At 37.8% G+C, this 18,416-nt stretch overlaps 1 protein-coding gene and 1 pseudogene across 1 annotated transcript; both read right to left on the minus strand.

The window, feature by feature from the left end:
- Positions 1–219: 219 nt before the first annotated feature.
- On the minus strand, positions 220–1,912 carry LOC140598928 (olfactory receptor 5AN6-like; annotated as a pseudogene).
- Positions 1,913–5,490: 3,578 nt separating this feature from the next.
- On the minus strand, positions 5,491–6,429 carry LOC112930424 (olfactory receptor 5AN1). Its single transcript, XM_026012742.2, has one exon. It carries the CDS (start codon positions 6,427–6,429, stop codon positions 5,491–5,493), a length of 939 nt encoding a protein of 312 aa, XP_025868527.2.
- Between the last annotated feature and the right edge of the window lie 11,987 nt (positions 6,430–18,416).

An 18,416-nucleotide genomic window follows, 5' to 3' on the forward strand; every position in this document is an offset into this window, starting at 1 on the left:
TTATCTGGTTGTGTTTAAGGGATGAGACAAGCCTAGGGACCTCCTACTATCCTGCCATATTAGCTCCTCTCAAGTCTCTAAATTTCTAGACTCTGTCTATTCTCTTTCATTCTTCCATGCAAACTGGCCAGTTGTTTTGTGAGCTCATCTCATTTGTGTAGAACAACAACTAACTCATGCTACAAGAATTCCATTTATCCACATAATCTCCCTTCCAAGTTTTTTTTAAAGATTTATTATTTATTCATGATAGACACAGAGAGAAATAGACAGAAACATAGGCAGAGGGAGAAGCAGGCTCCTCGCAAGAAGCCCAATGTGGGACTCAATCCCAGATCCCAGGATCACTCTCCGAGCCAAAGGTAGACACTCAACCATTGAGCCACCCAGATTTCCCCTCCCTTCCAAGTTATCACAGGTGACAGTCATATCAAATGTTTTATTGTGCCAAACATAAATTGCTATCCTTCCAGTTGTCAATAACATATGGCTTGATAATTACTGCTTGGCCCTGAAGAAACTTACAAATGTTAATACTTAATTTTTTTAATAGCATACTACTGCCTCTACAAATTTCTATGACAGTATAATGCACTGAGTACATGCAAACAATCCCAAACAAATTTATTTCTTTTTAACATTACATATTCATCTGGTGTCAGCTAGGGGTTCTCATCCTGCATCATCATCTTATTCCTTACAAGCCAACCACTAATGAAAGCACTGGGAAATAAAAAGGTAAAAAAATCACACTCATATATAAAGCCTCTACCTAGATGTGGGATATGTCACATCTACTCACACTTCATTTGCCATAACAAGTCACATGCCCAAGCCTGACTCCAAAGGGAGGAAGTAAAATCCTCTCTCAGGGAATAAAGGGGAAGCAAATATCTGTGAAAACCTATACAATCTATTACAAGGATTATTAAGTACTGTTAAAGCAATTTTTCATACACTGTTCTGTATATTTTGTGTCCTAAGCCCTAAAAGGTACCCCATAATCAATAATTCTATGAAAATATTCTCTTCTTCCATCTGCTTGAGGCATCTTCGATTTCCTTACTCCTTAAGCTGTAGATCAATAGATTTAACATAGGAATCATCACAGGATATACAACAGATTAAAGCTTATTTTGGCTCAGAAAATCATCAGAACTAGGGCACAAATAGACAAAGGTGCTGGAGCCATAAAAAAGAGTCACAGCTGTCAGTGAGAAGCATGTGATCTCCAAAATGGTAGCAACAATATAACCATAGGATATCATGATAACCAAGACAGATGTGAGTCCAAAGATCACTATGAGCACAGAGGTCATGAGTTGAAAGAAAAATGTGTCAGAGCAGGATAAGATCGGCGGTAGGGGAAGATCATAGAAGAAATGATTGATGGCATTTGGCCCACAGAAATGGAGCTGACGTAGGGCATACAGTTGGATAAATGAGCCCGAGAATCAAGTTATACAATGTTCTGTCACCATCTGCACACAGAGGGTGGATGACATGATGGCAGTATAGAGCAGAGGATTACCAATGGCAGCATATCAGTCATAAGCCATAGCTGCCAGGAGACAGCTCTCAGTCAGACCCAGGCTAGAGAAGAAGAAGTGCTGCGTGGTCCACCCCAGAAAGGAGATGGATTTCTGCTTCTTGAAGAAATCAGGGAGCATCTTGGAACTTGTGGAGGAAATGTAACAAATGCCTAAGAAGGCAGCTTATTGATAAAGAAATCCACAGGGGTGTGCAGGTAGGATTCCATCTTGATCAGGGTGATGAGATCCACATTCCAGGACACTGTCATGAGGTAGAGGCCTAGGAATATTGAAAAGACAATGACTTCACATCTTGGAAATTCAGAGAATCTCAGTAAGATAAACCTGGTAACTATAGTGCTGTTTCTTCCTTCCATCATTGCCATAGTACCTTCTGAGATGTGAAGGAGACTAGTAAAAGAAATCTGTTATTATTCCAGTATCCTCAGGCTATTAAAATTACATGCATGATGTTATTTCTCTATTCACCCCTCTAGCTTAAATGAATGCCTTGTAAACAATATAACAAAGAAAAAAAAAAGGACTTCCCACAGGTATTTTATTTTTATTTATTTGTTTTTAGGAATGTTTTTATTAACCTACATCTGCAAAAAAATCCATACCAGTGTAGATCTTCACCTATGTTAAGAAAACAATGTATTCTAGTGGGGCGTCTGTGTGGCTCAGTCAGTTAAGCCTCTAACTCTTGATTTTTGCTCAGGTCATGATCTTGGAGTTGTGAGATCAAGCCCTGCATTAGGTTCAGCACTCAGTAGGGAGTCGGCTTGAGACTCAATCCCTCTACCTCTGTCCCTCCTCCTGCTCTCTCTATCTTAAATAAATCTCTAGAAAAAAAACAGTATATCTAAAAACACAAACCCCATTAATGACAGATGAATAGGTGGCAGTGGACCAAATGAACCTCAGGCAAGAATTCAAAAGACAAACTAAATATTATCTTGAGATCATACAAGGAGGTCTCATTGCCCAAAGTAGCAACTAAAAATGCTGGATAAAATATTTTAGAAATTTGTTCAAATGCATCAGTTAGTTTTTTTTTAAAAAAGGTTAAGTACTATTCAAAAGAAATACTAAGTAAAAAAGAGAACCCAGAGAGGTAGCAGAACAGTGAAACTGGTTTGGTATTGAAGACATTTATCAGGCTGAGACACATGCGCATAGATATTTTTTAGCTGCATGGGATTCAGGGATCTGTAATAAGGACACAATCAAGTTGGAGATTCTAACAGGAGAATCCCATATAATTCCGGGGTCCCCAAAGAAATATACCATTAGTTCAAAAGTAAAAGCTCATATAATAATTATCCCTCAATGGAAGGAAAGATGTATGTCTAAAACTTGTAGATGTGGTTTATGTATACAATGGAATATTACTCAGCCATTAGAAAAGACAAATACCCACTATTTGCTTCAACGTGGATGGAACTGGAGGGTGTTATGCTGAGTGAAATAAGTCAATCTGAGAAGGACAAACATTATATGGTCTCATTCATTTGGGGAATATAAGAATTAGTGAAAGGGAATAAAGGGAAAGGAGATGAAATGAATAAAAATATCAGTGGGGACACAAAACATGAGAGACACCTAACTCTGGGAAGCAAACAAGGGATAGTGAAAAATGAGGTGGACAGGGGGTTGGGGTGACTGGATGATGGGCACTGAGGGGGTCACTTGGCAGGATGAGCACTGGTGTCATGTTGGCAAATTGATCTCCAATAAAAAAACAATTCTATGCACTGTGCTCACCATAATAAATATGGTTACCATCTGTCATCATAAAAAATAACAAAATAAGACTTGACATTGAGTAGAAAAGATGAAGTTATTTTAATCTCTCCAAGGAAATTTGTAACTACAATACAGTTAACACTTTGGAATGCCTAGTGCAGTCCAATTTCACACAACTTGAAATGCCTGAAAAACCTCAAATGGGAATTGAATTTCAAGAGATACCAATATTTGATATAGTCAATTCAATAGGCTAGTAAAATTCAATATAGTTAGTCCATAAATCATTTTTATAAGTCAGGCATGAGATAAGGAGTTTGTGGCATATTATAACTCAATTCACAGCTTCAGTCAAAGTATTGCTATGAAATACATGATAGCTGAAGTAAACAGCGTGCTTAGTGCTGCAGATGATTTACATTATGGGGAAATCTTCTCCTGTTGTCATTTGCAGACTGGCACCAGTCCATGGACCTCAACTTTAATAGCAATGTTCTCATTACCTGACAGAAGTAGATGAAAGTATTCTCTGGAGAAACTCACCTTCATCTCAGACTTCAAAGTATTTTCATAGATGGAATTCTAAAAGAATGAACAGCTCAAAATCAAAAATACTAAGTACAGAAGCACGATGGCACTGAGAGTTAACAAAAAAAAAAAAAACAATTAGCAGAAGCATACCAAAAAAAGAACCTTAGATGGTTGAACTTATATAAGACTCAGAATAAAAAATAAGTTGCACAAATTTTAAGAAACATGAACATCTGTACATATGAGTAAAGAGCAAGCAGGCTCACAGATGGCTAGTGAGAACACAAAGAGAACTGCCTGACTGTGGGTCTAGGAGAAGTCCCACAAATCTTAGTGGTTAGCAATGCTCTCAGGAAGCGAAATGGGTAGCTTTCCATACCCAGTGTGGCTTTGAAGGATAAAGAGAAGGCATACAATTTTATGACTCCTCTCTTAAGAGGAAACAAAAAGTGTGGAACAAGATTATGCATGTAAAAAAAAATCAAAGAAATCTCAGAATCCCTACCAGGGCTGACAAAAGATATTTCTCTCTCAAAGCCAGTCAGTAAAGACTGAAGGAGGTGACTACTTCTTTTTTTTTATTTAAAATAAATTAGCCAATCAATTAGTACATCATTAGTTTTAGATGCAGTGTTCAGTAATTTATCAATTGCATATAAAACCCAGTGCTCTAAATTGAACACCAATAAAAATTAATTAAAAAAAAAAAACCCAGTGCTCATCATATCACGTGCCCTCCTTAATGCCCATCACCCAGTTACTCCATCACCCCCACCAACATCCCCTCCAGCAAACTTCAGTTTGTTTCCTATAGGTAAGAGTCTCTCATGGTTTTTCTCCTTCTCTGATGGCTTCCCATTCAGGTTTCTCTCCCTTCCCCTATGATCCTCTGTGCTGTTTCTATCATATGGTTTCTTAAAAACCAAGAGATAATTGTCTTTCTCTGATTATTTCACTTAGCATAATGCCCTACAGTTCCACTCACATCGATGTAAATGGTAAATAGTCATCCTTTCTGATGGCTAAGCAATATTCCATTGTATATATAGACCACATCTTTTTTATTCATTCATTTTTCCATGGACATCTCAGCTCTCTCCGCGGTTTGGCTATTGTGGACATTGCTACTATGAACATTAGGGTGTAGGCGCCCCTTTGGATCACTACATCTGGTATCTTTGGGAAAAATACCTAGTATTGCATTGCTGGACCATAGGGTAACTCTATTTTAACTTCCTGAGGATCCCCCATACTGTTTTCCAGAGTGGCTGCACCATCTTGCATTCCCATCAACAGGGTAAGGCAGTTCCCCTCTCTCTGCATCCTTGCCAACATTTGTTCTTTCCTGTCTTGTCAACTTTAGCCATTCTGACTGGTGTGAGATGGTATCTCATTGTGGTTTTGATTTGTATTTCCCTTAAGGCAAGTGATGTGGGGCATTTTTTGTCTGTTGGCCATGTGTATATCTTCTTTGGAGAAATGTCTGTTCATGTCTTCTCTCCACAGGGCGCTGCTCCTCCATCTACCTTTGTCTCTACCTCTGTGTCTCACATGAATAAATAAAATCTTTAAAACAAAAAAGCTTTCTTTATCCAAAGGAAGTATGAATTTTGTTAGATCCATTCTTCTGCACATTATTAGCGGTTAAGGTTTCAAGAGGACAACTCTAGACAGGACCTCAGCAATACCATGTCTTCTTTTGTAACCTCTTCAAGGCATCTTTGATTTCCTTGTTCCTCAGACTGTAAATCAAGGGATTCAACATGGGAATAACCACAGTGTAGAATACTGATGCAAATCTGTCAAAGCTGGAGGAACCACCAGAGCTGGAACTCAAATAGACAAAGATACCTGAGGTATAGAAGAGAGAAACTGCTGTCAGATGAGAAGCACAGGTGTTAAAAGCTTTGGATCTGCCTTTAGCTGAAGTGATCTTCATGATGGAGATGACAATAAATCCATAGGATATCACAATAATAAAGGCATTTATTATCCCAAAGATCATTGTTAATATAGCAGTCAAGAGGTTTACAAACAAAGTGTCAGTGCAGGACAGGATTAATAGTTGGGGCATGTCACAGAAGAAGTGGTTGATGACATTCGGCCCACAGAAATGAAGCTGAAACATGGCACACAACTGGGATATACTAGCAGAGAGTGCAGCCAGATAGGATCCCAGCACCATCTGAATACAGAGCGTGGGTGACATGACTGATGAATAGAGAAGTGGGTTACAAATGGCAGTGTATCGGTCATAAGCCATGGCTGTCATGAGACAAGACTCACTCAGTCCCATGGTTGAAAAGACAAAGTACTGAACGGCACAACCCACAAAGGTGATGGTTTGCTGCTCTTGGAAAAAGTTGGAGAGCATCTTGGGAGCTGTAGAGGTCACATAGCAGACATCGATGAAGGACAGATTACTGAGGAAGAAGTACATGGGCGTGTGGAGGTGAGAGTCCATCCTTATTAAGATGATGAGGCCCAGGTTCCAAGTCAGAGTCAAAACGTAAATCAGCAGGAATACAGCAAAGAGCACTGCTAGGATTCTGGGGAAATCAGAGAATCCCAAAAGGATGAAATAAGTGATCTCTGTAGTATTTCCTCCCCCAGTCATTGCTTGGTGCTTCTAAAATCAGAAAAGAGAGAAGAGAAGGCACTGCTGACCCAGGTGAAATGACATTACATTGTAATTATGATTACAATCTCATATGTGCCATAGTTTCCCTCCATGGAATGCCTTACTGACCTGATGAAAAGATCCAGTTTTTCATCTCAAATTGTCAAGAAGTGCCTCTTTGTTTTTTTATTTTTATTATTTTTTAAGATATTTATTTATTTGAGAGACAGAGACTGAGAGTGTGGGTGAGAGGGAGTGAGAGAATCTGCAGCAGACTCCACACTGAACACAGAGCCCAATGTGGGACTTGATCCCACAACCAGGAGACCATGACCTGAGTCAAAACAGAGAGTCAGACACTTAACGAACAGAGTCACCCAGGCACCCCAAGAAGTGCCTTTTAAAAGTGCTTCAGGTTCCCAATTATTTCATGAGGTCTATGAAAATTAAGAGATATTTAAAAATTGATTGACAAGTTTGAAAAAATGGCTGTAGAAATCCTGTGGTTCTTATATATAAGAATCATTGATTAAAACATAGGGTTTTTTTTAATTTAAATTCAATTAGCCAACATATAGTACATCATTTGTAAAATAATACATTTTTAATTTATTTAATTTTTTAAAACATTTTATTTATTTATTCTCAAGAGACACAGAGAGAGGCAGAGACATAGGTAGAGGGAGAAGTAGGCTCCCCATGGGAAGACTGATGCAGGACTCAATCCCAGGACACTAGGATCACAACCTGAGCCAAAGGCAGACGCTCAACCACTGAGCCACCCAGGGATCCCTAAAACTATACATTTTTTAAAAAGATTTTATTCATTTATTCATGAGAGACAGAGAGGCAGAAACAGAGGCAGAGAGAGAAGCAGGCTCCCCATGGGGAACCCGATGCAGAATTTGATCCCAGGACCGTGGGATCACGCCCTGAGCCAAAGGCAGACGCTCAACTGCTCAGCCACCCTGGCGTCCCTAAAATAATATATTTTTAAAAGACCTCTGATAATTCAATATATAACTGGAGTTCTATAATAGCAAGCATAAGTGGCATCATTATAGAATAAATTTAGAATACCTCTTCTCTACCAGATGGTCACCTAGATAGACTTCTTAAATTTCTTATCTTACAGATGCAGTGAAACACTGGAACACCTGCACCCCAATGCTTCTAGCAGCAATGTCCACAATAGCCAAACTGGAAGGAGCCTCGGTGTCCTTCGAAAGATGAATGGATAAAGAAGATTTGGTAAATGTATACAATGGAATATTACTCAGCCATCAGAAATGACAAGTACCCACCATTTGCTTCAACGTGGATGGATCCGGAGGGTATTATGCTGAGTGAAATAAGTCAATTGGAGAAGGACAAACATTATATGGTCTCATTCATTTGGGGAATATAAAAATTAATGAAAGGGAATAAAGGGAAAGGAGAGAAAATGAGTGAAAATATCAGCGAGAGTGACAAAACATGAGAGACACCTAACTCTGGGAAACGAACAAGGGGTAGTGGAAAGGGAGGTGGGCGGGAGGTTGGAGTGACTGGGTGATGGGCACTGAGGGGGGCACTTGGCGGGATGAGCACTGGGTGTTATGCTATATATTGGCAAATTGAACTCCAATTAAAAAGAAGAGAGAGAGTAAATGTCATGTGATAATGAAAAAAAAGAACATTTGTAGTAGAAGGGCCATTAGAGAGTTTCTCTAATAAATAACATAACTTTACAAATTATGTATGGAGATTCAGGCCTTCTATAAAATGACATGATGAATTAATGTTGGAGCTAGAATCTGTACCTAAATCTTCACAATCCCATTTCAAAATTATGTGAATTTATAAATTCCCTTCCATTTATAATTGACTTCTAGAATATGTCCACATTCAATTTTTTTTATCCTGGTCAGTGGTTCACATCCTAATGAGTTAATAAATTGGATGGCCAAATCTCACATCTGCTTTTGGACCAGCTAATTTTAACTAAGCACCGCGTAGTCCTGTGCATTGGTAAGTGGACCACTTTGCAGCACCATAATGATCTCTGTGCATATTGTTTCCAACCATGTAGATAAACATGTGAAGGATGTCTAAGGAAATGAATGGATTATGAGATCAGTTCCTAAAAGCTACACAAAGACTTTCAGTGTATTAAAAAGGATGTAGTGAAAGAAATAAGGAGAGGTTAATTAATTTGTCTAATCAGGAAAGTATGTACATATCTACGTGGATAAAGAGTTGGACTAGATGACTTTTAATGTATTTTATACTTGGTAATAAACCATGAAACCTGACCAATTGTTTATTGGTTGCATTAGTTTTTATTGCTCCATTACTTATAAACTTAGTGGCCTAAAACAATATAAATATTATTTCACAGTTTCACAAGTAGGAGCCCAGGTATGAAATAGCTTAGTTTAGGTCTCAGTTAAAATCAAGATGTTAGCTGGGGCTATAATCCCATGCAAGGTTTGGAGGCCTCTTCAAACTACATTCAGGCTGAGAGCAGAATTCAGTTCCTTGCTGTTGTAGGACAGTGGTCTTCAGCTCCCAAAGACTGTCTCTCTCCACATGTAGTTCACATAATGGCTGAAGAGCCCCTCTCATTTCTCCTATCTCTAATCTCTAGACTCTCCTTTTTTTAAATAAATGCCTTACCTTATTAGGTCAGGTCTACCTTGGATGATCTTTATAATGAACTTAAAGTAAACCATTGGGCACTCGACTACATATGCAAAATCCCTTCATTTATTTCCAAGTAACATAAGCTACTTACAGGAGTGATATCATATTAGTAGGTCCTTTCACACTCAAGGGGGACGTACAGGGTCTTTATGCACCAGGGTGTGGGAATCTTGAGGGTCATTTTAGAATTCTGCTGACCACACTGGGAAAAACTAGAGTCTTACTTTTTTTTTCTTTTAAACATTTTGTTTGTTTATTCATGAGAGACACAGAGAGAGAGGCAGAAACATGGGCAGAGAGAGAAGCAGGCTCCTCACTGAGCAGGGAGCCCGATGCAGGCAGGATTTGGGACTCCATCCGGGACCCCAGGATCATGACCTGAGCCAAAAGTAGACACTTAGCCACTGAGCCACCCAGGCACCCCATAGAGTACTATATTTGTGTTAAATATTGAAAATAGCAGACATTTTATCCAGAAGAACATATTTTCCCAGTTTAATTTGTAAGTTTTTATCCTCGTCAAATAATTTTTAAATGATATATTTTTCTTTATATAAAATTAAGACACAGTCTCTAATTCAGAAATGGAAAAAAAAGCCCTGCAGCCAAATTAAATGAGCTGGGGTCCATCCACTTTGGGCTAGCTTGTCTGAAGTATTACTTAAGGCTTTGGGGACTGCTGTTTTCAATTCCAGTTAAGACACATAAAAGATCCTCTCAGTTTAAAAAAAAAAAAACACATGACTCCTAAATTGTACTAGTAATGAAACAATAACAGTCTATTTTATCCTGAAAAATAGAACTGATAATAAAATGTACATGGAAGAAATAGATTTTACTTTTTCCCCCTAAAACGCCATTCTGTGATTTATGAACATTCATCCTATTTTTGGCCAGTGTCTATATGTGCTGGTGCATTTTTCTGTGCTCTCAGGAGTTTTTTTTCCCCTCTTTTGATATCCCTTTATAAAACTATTGCTAACACTCTTTCATATGGTTGGTATATGATTCGTTGTGGGCATCTGAAGTTAGGTTCTAGTGTGGAGAATTTGCTACTTACATTTAGTTCCTGGGTTAGTTTCTGGTTCTCGACTCTATTGAACACATTGGCTAATAGTAAAAAATTAGTTATTTGTCAGGAAGTAATCTGCTGCAGATGCCCTTACTTCAATAGCCAAATTGTATTTGCCCATAAGCTTGACATGAATTATTTAGTTATATTTATGAAAAGTCCTTAATAAAACTATGAAAGCATAGAAAAAAATTGGACATAGGACCTGAATAGACATTCTTCCATAAGGACATCCAATGGCCGACAGGTGTATGAAAAGTTGCTCAACATCACTCATCACCAGGGGAATGCAATGAAATATCAACTCACACCTGTCAGAATAGCTATCACCAAAAATATGAGATAACACATGCTGGGGAAGATGTGGAGAATAGAGAACCCTTTACACTGCCATGGAAATGTAAATTGGTATAGTCACTATGGAAAACAGTATGGAGATCTTCAAAAAATTAAAAATAGATGTACAAATTATCCAGCAATTCCACTTCTGGGTATATATCCACAGAAAATGACATTAGTGTCCTGGAGAAATATTTGCACCCCATGCTCGTGCAGCATTGTATACAATAACCAAGACATTGAAATAACATAGGTGTTCATCAAAAGATGAATGGAAAAAGAAATCATTATACATATAACTATATTATATATATATATTATTTATTAATATTCAATATTATAAGGTAGCCCGGGTGGCTCAGCATTTTAGCACCACCTTCAGCCCAGGTCCTGATCCTGGAGACCGGGGATCGAGTCCCGCATTAGGCTCCCTGCATGGAGCCTGCTTCTCCCTCTGCCTGTGTCTCTGCCTCTCTCTCTCCCTCTTTGTGTCTCTCATAAATAAGTAAAAAGATAAATAAATAAAAAAGATTTTATAAAAAAATATATTCAATATTATATAGATGAATATAATTTAGGCATGAAAAAAAAAAGTAAATCCTGGCATCTGTGACAACCTGGATAGTTCTTGGTGAGATGCTAAGTGAGATCAGTTAGACCAAGAAAGACAAACATCATATGATCTCACTATACGTGAAATCTAAAAAAACTGAACTCACTGAAACAGAGATCAGATTTATGGTTGCCCGAGGCAGAGGGTAGGGGAAGGGGGAATTGGGTGTGGTCAACACTTCCAGTTATAAGAAATAAGTTCTGGAAGTGTAATGTGCAACACGATGACTAGAGTTAACAATACTATATTGTGTGTTTGAAAGTTGCTGAGAGAGTAGATCTCAAAAGTTCATATCACAAGAAAGAAACTGCAAAGTGATGAGTGTTAACTAATCTTCTGTGGTAATCATTTTGTAAATATATACATATATCAGATCATTATATTGTACTCCTCAAATGTATACAATGTATTATGTCAATTCTATCTCAATAAAGTGGAAAAAAAAGAGTTTTAATTCTAATACCATCTCACTCTACGAACTTGTTCCAGTGGCTTAAACACATTAGATATTATTTACTCATAAAGGGAGGACAGTAAGGACCCCCGAACTATAAGCTTTATAAGACAGTTATCTGAAGAAATTCATGCACATGTTGAGCATGCAATCAAGTACACATTAATTGTTCGATACATATTGGGTATTACTATCAATGATTGCTTAAGATAACCATGAATGGCAGCTGTGCCTGTGGAGGGGCATGCCAGGGATACTAAAGTTTTATGGGTTAATTTGGGAAAATTTCTGAGACATCATCAGTCCTGTAGACAGTCAGGCAGCCTTGCCTCTAGGCAATATAGACTCAGACCTTATGTAGAAGCAAGTCAGAGCACCTGGGTTAATTATTACATTTTCTTGAGTTAAACCAGGTAAATTATTTTCTATTTAGTTTTCTTGAGTTCAAATAGATTTGGTCAAATGACAACTAGCATCAAGCTATTATTATGGGCCTCGATGTCAAGAATGTGTCAAAGTATACCTTTTCAGTAACTAACTGCTACAAAGGTATATTTCGTATTTTTGGATGATATAGTTAGCATGCTAGAACTAACAGATTTGTAATGGATACCACCTACTGGCTGCACTACATACCCAAACTGTCCTTGCTTGAGATGAAATAATAAATTAAGAACAACCAAAAATTGTGGGTAAAAATCAAGAATTAAAAAGGAATTGAACTTTCAGATACTAAAAAGTATTATAAACATGGATAATTCATTATTCTTATAAAAACACTCAGTAGTTGATTGAGCATCTGCCGTTGGCTCAGGTTGTGATCCCGGGGTCCTGGGATGGAGTCCTGCATCAGGCTCCCCAGAGGGAGCCTGCTTCTCCTTCTGCCTATGTTTCTGTCTCTCTCTGTCTCTTATGAATAAATAAAAATCTTTAAAAAAAAAGAATAAATTTAAATATTGGTAAAATTTTAACATATGATAAAATTAGTATTTTTTTCAAATTTGGAAAGTAGGTTTTCTTTTTCTGTTTTTGAACTAACATTTATTTTTATTGCTCTTCTATTTTATTAAGTAATCTCTACACCTAACATACAACTCAGACACACAACCCCAACACCAAGAGTTTTACACTCTACTAATGAGCCAGCCAGGTGCCCCACAAAATTAATATGTTAAATTGATAGAGAAAGGATAAACTCTACCATTAATGGTCTGTGAGACCTGACTCACTATACATAAAAAGAATCAAAGAATAAGGGCAGCCCCGGTGGCGCAGCGGTTTAGTGCCACCTGCAGCCTAAGGCGTGATCCTGGAGACCTGCAACTGAGTCCCACGTCAGGCCTCAGTATGATGCCTGCTTCTCCCTCTGCCTGTGTCTCTGCCTCTCTCTCTCTCTGTCTCTATAAATAAATAAATAATCTTTTTTTAAAAAGAATCAATGAATAAATGAATGAATATTCATATAATCTTGGTATGGGAAAGAATTTTTGAAATCTAACACCAAAACCAAAAACTCTGAGAAAAAAAAAATGACAATTTAGAACTTGCTTATGGTTGAAAAACCCATTACATAAAATACTTTTCAAATACAACTGATAAACTGAGAAAAACATTCAGAAAATATAAAAAAGACAATATGGATATGCCTTCACTATAAAAAACATTAATCAGGGGGATGGGCATTCACTTATATGGCTGATGAGTGTGCACAAAATAGTTCTACCGTTCTGTAGAAAAGAAATTGCTTTATATAATATCTTTGTCTCTGTCTCTCACTCTCACACACGTAAGACAATTATAAATGTCAAGTGTAATGACTGGTATGCCTTTGATTTCCTTCTTCAAACATCTCCATATTTGATCAATTTCTGAAAACTCCTGTATTTATAGGAAGAAAAAGTTGTTAAGATATATAAATCCTCCATAGTAAGCACAGAGTGAGACAGAAAGGGAGAGGGGAGGGGAAATAAAGGGGAGAGACAATGACAGATGAAACAGGCTCTCAGAATTTCCTGGCTTCTACCAGTGACTGTGTCACCCTTAGCAAGTTATTAGCCCCTCTGTGACTCAGTTGCCTCATCTATAAATGGGGCTGGTAGTGCTTACTACTATCAGAAGGTGGCTGCAAGGATTGAATGATGTAAAAAGCTTAAAACAGTAAGGGCTCAATAAATGTTAGCCTTTATCATCTCCATTATTATTCCTCTCTTTCAAGAAAAATAAGGCAAACTAATGCGGAAATATCAAAGAGCTCTGCACATAATTATTTTCTAAATTAGATGGTCTCTAAGCCTAGAGGCAAGAATATCGTTAATCAATGACTATTTCTGTCTTGTATTATTCTGTTATCTCCCAGTCAGCTGGAGTGTAAAGCCCTGATGCCACTTTTTATGCGTCACCACCACCACCTTGAGCTGATGATGCTATATACAGACACAGTCTAGTGGAAAGCTTTCACTACTTGATGAAAACATCGTGTATACTAATATTTGCATTGCCAAGTAAATAAATGTTGAATAAATGGTTCTTCCACCCACTTTTGGATGCAAAACTAAAATGATCTTATTTCAATTATGGTTTTATGAACTTGGAAATCTTTCTGTTGACTCCGAAAGGGTTGCCAATATAAAATCCCCCCTTATTTTCTCCAAGATGAGTTAGACTCAGAGAAAATTTTTTGAAAATATAAACTCTCGTGCACAACATCCCCCAATATACCGACATAATCAATCAATTCAGTGAAAATAAGCCAAGAGTCTGATTAATCACTTGCAGTAAAACTCTTCAGTTTCTTCTTACATTCTGGTGACAAAGGCAGCCAGAGGTAAAGGTTTTTTATGTAACTCATCACTCCCAAAAATATAAGGAATTGGGGATTGTTTTACTAATTTGTGATAAAATATATCTTGTTAAACTTTGGTAAGCTATAGGAAAAGGGGAAAAATTCACTCCCTGCTTAAGTTTTTGCATATGTTGACCATTTTCCAAGGCAATTAAAAAAAAGTGACTGATGTAAATATTAATTGGAGATTTCTACTATTTGCATCTAGCTAATCAAAACCTTTCCAATTCTGACTACCAAGGATATGGCCAGTTAGTAAGGTTGGACAGAGTAAAAAATCAGGTAAAGAAAAGCTAAGATGTTGCAATGAAGAACAATGTGAGTAAAGAAAGGTTAAAAGAGGCTGACCGGCAATGCCTTGAAGTGGGGTATCTCCAATATCTGTGTTATGCACACTAGTGCCTCCAGACCCCCAGAGTCTCCAGAGATGACCATGGAGAATTATTTGAGGTATTTAGAAAGGCCAATAAAATTGTACATGACTACTTTCTAATATTATTTAGTAACCAACTTGCCTTTTGCTGCTCAGAAATTATTAATCAAGGCTATATATTAATATGTAAATCTAATTAATTAATTATTATAACAGACTCCATAAACAAAAGAAAATTCAAAAAAGCCCTTGGGATGGATACAGTTGGAAAATCTAGACAAGAATGTGGGATCTAGGAAACTCCCTTTAAGTCAGCAAATCATTATTTTTAATTCAGTGCTCAATTATTCAATTCTAAAATTTGTTAGGCTTTATAAACATTGTCTCATTAGATTCTAAATAATCCCATTATCCCTCATTTTACAGGTGAAAAAAAACAGAAGGTAATGGAGCTCAAGATCACACCCTTAAGAAATTACAGAACTAGAACTCAACATTCATCCCTCACCCCAGAATAATCCCTGAAATTTTAGATTAGAGATCATCTTCTCAATGAAGGTCAGAGAACTTGGGTAAGGAACAAGAGAACCCAAGGAAGATCCCACAGTGGAGAGTGTGGGAGTGAGAAAGAGGTGAAGAATGGAAGAGACTGTGGACAATAAACCTTGCTCCACACAGGTCCTACTGGAAGAATCGCATGTCTATTAAGATAACAGAATCCACTGTTCTCACTAAATCTTGCCCTCTCACCTGACCCAGATTCCCCCAAGAAGACAGAGGTCTTGCCAAAGGCTGAAATTGCTTCTTTCTTTTCCAAAAGAATTTTCCAGGTAGGCCCTATTGTTCTCCAAGATGGGAGCCTTTGGCCATCAAACTGGCTATCCACTCAGAGCAAGAGAGACGCCCACAACTGAGATCCTCTTAAATATGTTATTGTTGAGGGCACAGGTAAGAGGAGAAAAGACAATTAGAGGGAACAAACCCTCTAGATATTTGTACTCTGGAGTCATGGTTGTCATGGAGTATTTGTCCTGTTAATTCCATGCCCCACTTTGCCATGTCCCTTCTGGATCCATTCCACACTTTCTCTATAGTCCAATCATGTTTTCATAATTATAGCTTTTCTATTAGAAACTTAAAAGTCTTTAGGGCTGGAAAGAACCTAGGGATAATCTAGTCCAACATCTTCAATTACCAGGTGAGGAACCTAAAGCCAGGGGAGCTAAAAGATTTGCCCAAGATGACACTGGTAAAACACTAGCTGGTAAAAAACCTTAATTAAAATAAATTAGATATGTGAATAATTCCCTGTGTACAAAGCTCTTGAATTTTAGGTATATATATACATACGTTTTCTCAAATATCTGACCAGATCCATATGTATACAATGGACTATTCCTCAGCCATTAGAAACGACAAATACCCACCATTTGCTTCAACGTGGATGGAACTTGAGGGTATTATGCTGAGTGAAATTAGTCAATCGGAGAAGGACAAACATTATGTGGTCTCATTCATTTGGGGAATATAAAAAATAGTGAAAGGGAATAAAGGGGAAAGGAGAAAAAATGAGTGGGAAATATCAAAAAGGGAGACAGAACATCAAAGACTCCTAACTCTGGGAAACGAACTAGTGGTGGTGGAAGGGGAGGTGGGCGGGGTGTGGGGGTGACTGGGTGGCAGGCACTGAGGTGGGCACTTGATGGGATAAGCACTAAGTGTTATTCTATATGTTGGCAAATTGAACACCAATAAAAAATAAATTTATAAAAAAAAGTGACCAGATCCAATTAACACAGCTGCCTGTGAGGCAGACATGGCATTATTTCCTATGCATAAGTCAGGAAGTTGAGGCAATAAGGGACAACAATAAAACTAATTCATGACAGAGCCATGATTTATCAGGGCAACATCCTGGGACATTGGTAGCAACCAATCTGGGTACAATTCTGACCCTTCCACTTGGTGACTTGTGTGTGACATTGAACAAATTAACCTCTCCCAGCCTTAGGATTATCATCAAATGGGGTGACAGTAGTAGCTACTTCATAGAGTAGGTCTTCACAGAGAGAAACAAACTGGATAATGCTTTTAAAGCACTTACCAGGGGGTATAGTACAAGCACACCTTCTGTTAATAGTAGGTGTACTTTCTATGTTCTGATTTGGAGTTCTTGCCAACATTTTATGCTGCATTACTAATCCTTCACTAAAAATATCTACTTAGCATCATTCCCACAAACATTTTTGTCATTTGTTTCTAGTTGTTTAGAAATGAAACTCATCTACCCTGCCAGTTACTAGGGATACAGGGATGTTTTAGATAAGGTCCCATTCTTGGTTTGACCTATTTCAACTATTCTTACTTCTAGGGAGAAAGGGGTGGGTGGGCAGTGAGTTAATTATTTAACTCTTGCTGATAGGTTAGTATATATTCCCCCTGATAAGAACTATAGTAACTTAATCCTTAAAGTAGGATGTCTGGGTGGCTCAGCAGTTGAGTGTCTGCCTTGGTCTCAGGGCATGATTGCAGGATCCGGGATCCAGTTCCACTTTCGGCTCCTTGTGGGGAGCCTGCTTCTCCCTCTGCCTATGTCTCTGCCTCTCTCTCTCTCTCTCTCTCTCTCTCTGTGTGTGTGTGTGTCTCTTATGAATAAATAAATAATATATTTTTTAAAATCCTTAAACTGAACAAGTTCTTAAGATAGTTTTTTTATTTAAATTCAGTTAGCCAACATATAGTATATTAGTTTCAGATCTAGTGTTCAATATTTATCAGTTGCATATGACACCCAGTGCTCGTTACATGACATGCCCTCCCTAATGCCCATCACCCAGTTACCTCGTCCCTCCATCCACCTCCCCTCGTGTGACCCTCAGTTTGTTTCCTATAGTTAAGAGTTTCTCATGGTTGTCTCTCTCTCTCATTTCTTACCAGTTTTCCCTCCCTTCCCCTATGATCTTCAGTGCTGTTTCTTATATTCCATATATAAGTGAAACCATATGGTAATCATCTTAAAATAGTTTTAAAGGTAAAACACCAAAGTGTAGAATGTGGGCACCATGGCCAAGCAATAGAGGACATACTTCTGGTATATAAAAACTTGTATGTTTCACAAATCACACATTATGAGATTCAAATGAATTGTTGCTCCCCTGGGAAGAATGTGGCAGACATCTATGTGCCCGAAGTTTCTATCTGTAATATTTGCAATACAATTTATCACCTACCATCTTCATATGGTGATCAAAAAAAATAAAATCTATGTGATGTAACTACATAAATGTACTGTATAAATAGTAATATAATATTATGAAATTAGTCCATAAACTCTTGAATAGAAAAAAATGTCTTTTAAAATTTTTCTTGAAGTTCTCTTAGTTGGACTCTGTCTTCATGTAACCCCCAAGTCTGCTGGCTCTTCTGTTCCTGATCATCTTAAAGTCCTGGAATCCCTAGGATGCTCACATTAGGGATTCACTTCCTGCACCCTAAACACGTCATAACAGTCATCATATCTAAGGTTGCACATTCTCTGGGGAGATACCAAGCAGCATGCTCCAGGCCTGACTGTGCCAAGAAACTGATAACATTATATAAGTTACA

This window comes from Vulpes vulpes, chromosome 5, assembly GCF_048418805.1.
Source record: "Vulpes vulpes isolate BD-2025 chromosome 5, VulVul3, whole genome shotgun sequence".
NCBI lineage: Eukaryota > Metazoa > Chordata > Mammalia > Carnivora > Canidae > Vulpes > Vulpes vulpes.

Bases quoted from the DNA above. Each gene is read 5' to 3' on its own strand.
- LOC112930424 (XM_026012742.2), bottom strand. From the start codon at position 6,429: ATGACTGGGGGAGGAAATACTACAGAGATCACTTATTTCATCCTTTTG.